Genomic DNA, 6,965 nt, shown 5'->3' with positions numbered 1-6,965 from the left:
CAGACGCCCGGCTGATTTTTTTGATTTACTGTAGAGATGAGGTCTTGCTGCCCAGGCGGGTCTCGAACCACGGGCTCAGGCAATCCACTCACCTCAGCCTCCCAAAAGCGCGGGATTACAGGCTGAGCCACCGAGCCCGGCTAGGTGGTACTATTATTTACAACAAGAGAGAGTGTGCCAGATCAGCCCCTTGCATGGTCGTCCCCATGGCCAGTGATCTATCCCGCCTGAGTAGGAACAGAGATTCCTTGCAGCCAGGTGCAAGCCCTGACTAGGAGGCACCTGGCTCCAGCATTGAATATTCTAGTCCTGTCACCCTTTCTCCAGTGGTGGTCCAGCTCCACCCCGTCCTCTGTCGGGCGCCCTCTGGCCCCTTCTCTGTCCTCTCTCTGCCACATTTATCTGCAGCATTCTGTGGGCTGGCTCTGGTTATTTTCCTCTAATGTCATGGGTGCCCCACCCAGAGGTGTGACTTCTGTGAGGACAGGGACCTCTGGTGCTCACAGGCCCATCCCCAGCCAATATCCATAAACGTAGTAGCCCGTCATCTCCACCACACTGAGTCAGGGCCGACCTGGCTGTCAAATAGGAAGTGACAAGGTGTGATGAAGTCATAAAAGGCATCACAGCTCCTGTCTCGGTCTCTTAGATTGCTCACCCTCGGAGGAGTCAGCCGTCATGTTGTGAAGACACTCAAGGGGCCCGGGGAAGATGCCCACATAGACAGGGACAGGTCTTCACCAACAGCAGCACCCATGTGACAGCTGTGTAAGACCCCACCTGGAAGTAGGTTATTCAATAATGCAGTCCTTACTGATGTCTTGACTGCAACCTCATGAGAAACTCCAAGTCAGAATTTCCCAAGTCCTAACGCACGGAAACTCTAAGAAATAATGAACGATTTTGGAAGTTGCTTTCTGAGGGAGTGTGCGTATAAGTGAGCTCTTTGTGAGATTATTCCACCATGGCTTACCGTGGCCAGAGCCAGAAAGTACAGAAGGTGATGGTACAGCCCATCAACGTCATCTTCAGATACTTGCAAAACACATCCCGGATTCAGGTGTGACTTTATGAGCAAGTGGATATGCAGCTAGAGGGTGTATCATTGGCTTTGATGAGTATATGAACCTTGTATTAGATGATGCAGAAGAGATTCATTCTAAAGCAAAGTCAAGAAAACAACTGGGTCGGATTGTGCTCAAAGGAGGTAATATTACCCTGCTACAAAGTGTCTCCAACTAGAAATGATCAATGAAGTGAGAAATTGCTGAGAAGGCGATACAGTTTTTTGTTTTTCATTTTTTTTAGGTGTCCTTTGTTTGGAATACAGTTCTAAAACATTTGTTCATATTGTTTTGATTACCCTTATGTTATTATAAGATGACAATAAATGTCACGGGATTGCTTTTATTAAAAAAAAAAGAGGTCGAGTGCGGTGGTGGCTCACGCCCATAATCCCAGCACTTTGGGAGACCAAGGTGAGAGGATTGCCTGAGCCCACAGGTTCAAGACCAGCCTGGGCAACTTGACAAGACCTCATCTCTACAATAAATCAAGAAAAATTAGCCAGGCATGGTGGCATGTGCCTGTAGTTCCAGCTACTTAGAAGGCTGAGGGCTTTTTTTTTTTTTTACTCCAACTAAAAAAATAAAACTAAAAAATTAACGATTAGTACTATGTTTTGGGATCATTTGTTATGTAGCAATGGATAACTGATACAATGCACATTTGCTGATGCTTGCCTTAGGCAGAGCAGTCCTGGAGACACAGGGGTTTTAGAGTTCTTGGCTTTCTTTTGATTCTCTGAGTTATCACCTCCTTAAGCACAGGAGAGCAGTTCTGGGATCCTGGGGAGTGCATATACTGGATCTTCCAGAGTACTTATCTGGATTCTTCTAAAGGATAGAGGAAAAGAGGGAGGGTCCTCTGGCCTGCCACAGGGTCCCTTGCACTGCAGTGCAAGAGTTCCACCATGCTGTGGTTTCCCATACCTGCACCTCTAGCTGAGGCCCTTTACTGAGCTCTGTGCTTATGTTTCTGGCAGATTCTTAACCACCTCCACTTGGAGTCTCAAATTTAAGACCCGTTAGCTTAAAGTCACTACTTTACCCATCTGAAACCAGTCCTCCAGGGGAGATTCCTACTATAGTGCTTTCTAAAACACTAATGTGATTTCATATCTCCTTTTTTTTGGGGGGGGGTTGGAGTCTCACTCTGTCGCCCAGACTGGAGTGCAGTGGCTGCTCCCGGCCACTGCAGCCTCGACCTGCTGGGGCTCCGGTGATCCTTCCGCCTCAGCCTTCCAAGTAGTTGGAATTACAGGCGCGCACTACCACGCCCAGCTCATTTTTTTTTTTTTTTTTTGATTTATTGTAAAGATGAATTCTCACCAAGTTGCCCAGGTGGGTCTCAAACCTGCGGGCTCAGGCAATCCACTCACCTCAGCCTCCCAAGGTGCGGGATTACAGGCTGAGCCACTGAGCCCGGCTATTTTTTTATTTATTTTTATTTTTTGAGTTGGAGTCTCACTCTGTCGCACAGACTGGAGTGCAGTGGCCGCTCCCGGCCACCGCAGCCTCCACCTGCTGGGCTCCGGCGATCCTTCCATCTCAGCCTTCCAAGTAGCTGGAACTACAGGCGCGCGCTACCACGCCTGGCTAATTTTTTGATTTATTGTAGAGATGAGGTCTCACCAAGTTGCCCAGGCGGATCTTGAACCCGTGGGCTCAGGCAATCTACTCACCTCAGCCTCCCAAAGCACGGGATTACGGGCTGAGCCACCGAACCCGGCTGACCATATCTCCTTTTTTAACACACACGAACACACAGATTCATACACACACATATCCAGAATGAAATATACAAAAAAATTAATGATTGTTCTTGGGTAATAAAAATACACACAATTTTTGTTTTAGTCTTTATTCTTTTTATGTTACCAAAAATTATCTATACTTCTTGTTCTTGATCAGTTTCATCAGAGGTTTATCAATTTTATTATTCTTTTCAAATAATCACCTTTTATCTGGATATTTTCTCTGGATTTATCTTTCTCTTCATTAATTCTCTCTTCAGTTGTATCTCATTAGTTATTAAACCTATCCACTGAATTCTTAAGGTATTATATTTTTTCAGTTCTAGAATTCCCATGTGTCCTTCTTAGTTTCAAGTTATCTTGTCATTTTGAAAATCTTTCCAGCCAGGCTCTGTGGCTCAGCCTGTAATCCCATGCCTTTGGGAGGCTGAGGTGAGTGGACTGCCTGAGCCCGTGGGTTCGAGACCCACCTGCGCAATTTGGCAAGACCTCATCTCTACAATAAATCAAAAAATCAGCTGGGCGCGGTAGCACATGCCCGTAATTCCGGCTACTCGGAAGGCTGAGGCGAAAGGATCGCCAGAGCCCAGCAGGTCGAGGCTGCGGTGGCCGGGAGTGGCTACCTCCAGTCTGGGTGACAGAGTGAGACTCCAACTCAAAAAAAAAAAGAAAAAAAAGAAAAAATCTTTCCTTCTAATTCCTTGAATATTTTAAAATATGTACCTAGTTATCTTGATCACTTGTGCAACCTTCCTGCCTCAGCCTCCCCAGTAGCTAGGACTAAAAGTGCATGCCACCACACCTGGCTAACTGTTTTGTTCTTTGTAGAAATGAGGCCTCACTATGTTGCCCATGCTGCACTTGAACTCCTGGCCTCAATTGGTCTTCTCACTTTGGCCTCCCTTTTTACTTCTCCCCAGTAGGGCTACAGCATTCTACCCTGCCCGGGGCCTGAGGACAGGGGTGAGCACCAAGGTGGGCTGGCAGAAGTCTCTCTTCTCTCTCTCCAGGGCCTGGGCACCTCAGGAGGAGACCTGGCTGGGGGACCCAAGGATTTCATCAAAGAAGCCTGGTGCCACCCTTGGATGATGGGTGTGAGTCACCATGTCTGGCCAGGTCTATATCTTTAGTCTGTTTCTTCTCTTGGTTGTCAGTCGTATCTTGTCCCTTCCTATACCTGGTTATTTCTGATTGGGTAGGGGCTTCCCATATGAACAACCGTAGGGAAAACTGGAGGTTCTGAGTGGTGTCATCTTCCCCCAGAGACAACTGGCCTTAACCTGGCAGGCAGCTAGGCCAGAGGCTCTAGCCATCCCAGATCACCTTAATCAGAGATGATGATGATTTGTAGCTGGGCTTCCCTTCTCATTCTGGTTGGCCTATTTCCAGTTGCTCTTACTTGCAGTGCGTAGCCATTCTGGAATCTCCAACCCAAAGCTTGGAGAGGGGGAGCTTGGTAGGCCCTGAACTTCGACTTCTGCCCGCCAGCCCTGTGGGTCTGTGACAAGCTCTGCTTAGAGGAAAAGTGGTCCCAAATGTCAGGCTCAACTCCCTAGGTTCTTTCTCCCAGGTCTTAGCCTCAAAATTTGTTGCTGCCTTACAAGCCCTTTAGTACCATCACAAAAATTTTTAAGAATTATTTTGTTTAAGTTTCTTAGTTGGCCTCAGCAGGAGGGTTGTTCTTAACCAATGAATCGGCCTCAATTACCCTCAAAGTGAGATCTGGTCCTAAATCACCTACAAGAAAAACACATTACTTTGCACAGTAGGGCCCCTACATATGAACCTTCAAGTTACAAAGTTTCAAAGACGTGAATGGACGCATTTGCATGTTCAATCACATAAGTCAGTTCACGTGTCTGGCATACATTGTCACATGTATGAATCCTCTACCAGTGGATGTGCTTTCGTGTACTTTACTGTACAGTACTGTTTGTTTTTTACATATTATTTGTGTGAAAGGTATTGTAAACCTATTACAGTAAAATACTAAATAGCCAATTATTGGGCACCTAGGCTAACTCTGTTGGACTTATGAACAAATTGGACTTATGAACACGAATGCACTCTCAGAATGGGACTAGTTTGTATGTAGGGGACTTACTGTAATCAGAACAACTTCTTTTTTTTTGAGTTAGAGTCTCACTCTGTTGCCCAGGCTGGAGGGCAGTGGAATGCTCCCGGCCACCGCAGCCTCACCTGCTGGGCTCCGGCGATCCTTCCGCCTCAGCCCTCCGAGTAGCTGAAACTACAGGCGCGTGCTACCACGCCCGGCTCATTTTTTTATTTATGGTAGAGATGAGGTCTCGCCAAGTTGCCCAGGCGGGTCTCAAACCTGCGGGCTCAGGCAACCCACTCACCTCAGCCTCCCAAAGGCGCGGGATGACAGGCTGAGCCACCGAGCCTGGCTAACTTATTTTTAAAAAGAAAATATGTGTCAGTTGACTACAAGCTAAAGTCCAAGCCCCTTACCACAGCATCCAACTCCCATGGCCGTCTACTTCCCTCTCAGGCTCCCCAAGCCCTCTCTGACCCCAGGAAGCTCCCGCTGGTGCTGAGGGCCTGAGCAAGCGGCTCCCCGAGGGGCTGGGAGCCAGTCCTGCTCTGCGCGCCTCTCGGGCAGGAGTGAGGGGGCTGCGCGGGTGTCCTGCCTGTGGCAGACAAAGGAGGCACCGGGGGCTTGCAGTCAAGGCCCCCACCCTGAGTCGCAGGAGTGAGGTTACAAGGAGACCTTGGAGCGCGTGGGGGGTTCCCGGCATGGCCTCCGCCCCAGGCCCTGAACGCCTCCTCTCCGCGCCCCCAACCCAGCCAGCTCCCAGGGTCCCCATCGCCGCCCTCGGGACTCCGACTGCCCGCGCACGAGCTCCCGCCTCCTCCGCGCGAGCTCGGTGTCTCGCGCCGGGATGTCGCGGTGCCGCTCGGCGCGCGCAGTCCGCTCCGTCCAGGCGAACAGCAGCGCGCTCACCGCGCGGCCCGTCTGGCCGCCTCGTCCGCGCTCACGGCCCGCGGACGCCCGCGCAGCTCCGCCGGGGCGGCCCGGCCCCGCGCACCGTCGCCCTGTGGGGCTCCGCGGCAGCGGGGTCCAGCCAGCAGATGGGCGACGCCAGTCCCTGGAGTCCCGGGCCGGCCCGAGAAGAGGGGGCCCACCCCAGGCTCCGCCCCTTCTGCCGCTGCCCAGCCCGGCCACTGCAGCGGCCGAGGCAGCCCAGCCGCAGTGGGCAAGGGAAACGTGTTCTAACGTGGCTTTGCAGTTGCCGGCCGGGCTCTGCGTTTAGTTGTACGGCCTTGGACAAATCAGCTGACCTCTCTGGGCTTCGGTTTTCTCACTGGTGCCTAGGGGAAAACCTGGGGTTGTTGTGAGGACTCGTTTTTTTTTTGTTTTTGAGTTGGAGTCTCACTCTGTCGCCCAGACTGGAGGGCCGTGGCCGCTCCCGGCCACCGCAGCCTCCACCTGCTGGGCTCCGGCGATCCTTCCGCCTCAGCCTTCCAAGTAGCCGGAACTACAGGTGTGCGCTACCACGCCCGGCTGATTTTTTGATTTATTGTAGAGATGAGGTCTCGCTGCCCAGGCGGGTCTCGAACCCGCAGGCTCAGGCAATCCACTCACCTCAGCCTCCCAAAGGTGCGGGATGACAGGCTGAGCCACCGAGCCCGGCTAGGACTCAATTTTAACAGATGAAAGACCCAGGCTACAGCCTAGGCTCTGCTGAACTCTGCAGAGAATCACAATTACAGACACCCGCAAAGGCTTCCCAGCGCCCGGGACCCTGAGCTGGGACTGGTAAGCAGCAAGCTCCGGGGTCCCATCTAGGGACTCAGCAGGTCACCTTCAATGCCCTGGAGTCCTGCAACACGCAGACCTGCTGGGATCTGGACCCTGCTGCATGCCCCACGGCGTGCCCCAGGCCCACTGGGAGAGGGCAGAGGGCAGTGGGGAGTGGGGCCCAGCCAAGCACCTTTGGCGAATCTCTGGGCGTTCTCATGGTCCCTCTGCAGGGCCTCCTCTGCCTCAGTCAGTCCCACCAGGGCAGCCGCAGCCAGCACCCCTGCCTGGTGCATGCCCCCACCCAGAGCTTTCCGGAGGCGCCAGGCTTCTTCAATGAAATCCTTGGGCCCCCCAATCAGAGCCCCCACCGGGGCACCCAGGCCC

The 6,965-nt window shown here is 51.9% G+C and overlaps 1 protein-coding gene and 1 pseudogene across 1 annotated transcript in view; one reads left to right on the top strand and one right to left on the bottom strand.

Annotated features, from left to right (window-relative positions):
* Window positions 1-964: 964 nt before the first annotated feature.
* On the top strand, window positions 965-1,242 carry LOC110596740 (annotated as a pseudogene).
* Window positions 1,243-5,534: 4,292 nt separating this feature from the next.
* LOC103272932 (probable low-specificity L-threonine aldolase 1) overlaps window positions 5,535-6,965 on the bottom strand; it is a 6,240-nt gene continuing 4,809 nt past the window's right edge. Inside the window, 4 exon segments of the mRNA XM_008070394.1 lie at window positions 5,535-5,800; window positions 5,803-5,850; window positions 5,853-5,935; window positions 6,774-6,965. Coding sequence (XP_008068585.1) covers window positions 5,535-5,800; window positions 5,803-5,850; window positions 5,853-5,935; window positions 6,774-6,965 — 589 coding nt within the window.

This window comes from Carlito syrichta, unplaced genomic scaffold, assembly GCF_000164805.1.
Source record: "Carlito syrichta isolate Samal-C Ts95f unplaced genomic scaffold, Tarsius_syrichta-2.0.1 Scaffold313381, whole genome shotgun sequence".
NCBI classification, from domain to species: domain Eukaryota; kingdom Metazoa; phylum Chordata; class Mammalia; order Primates; family Tarsiidae; genus Carlito; species Carlito syrichta.
The sequence above is the reverse complement of the archived record's forward strand: the minus strand, read 5'-3'. Positions and strand labels throughout refer to the sequence as shown.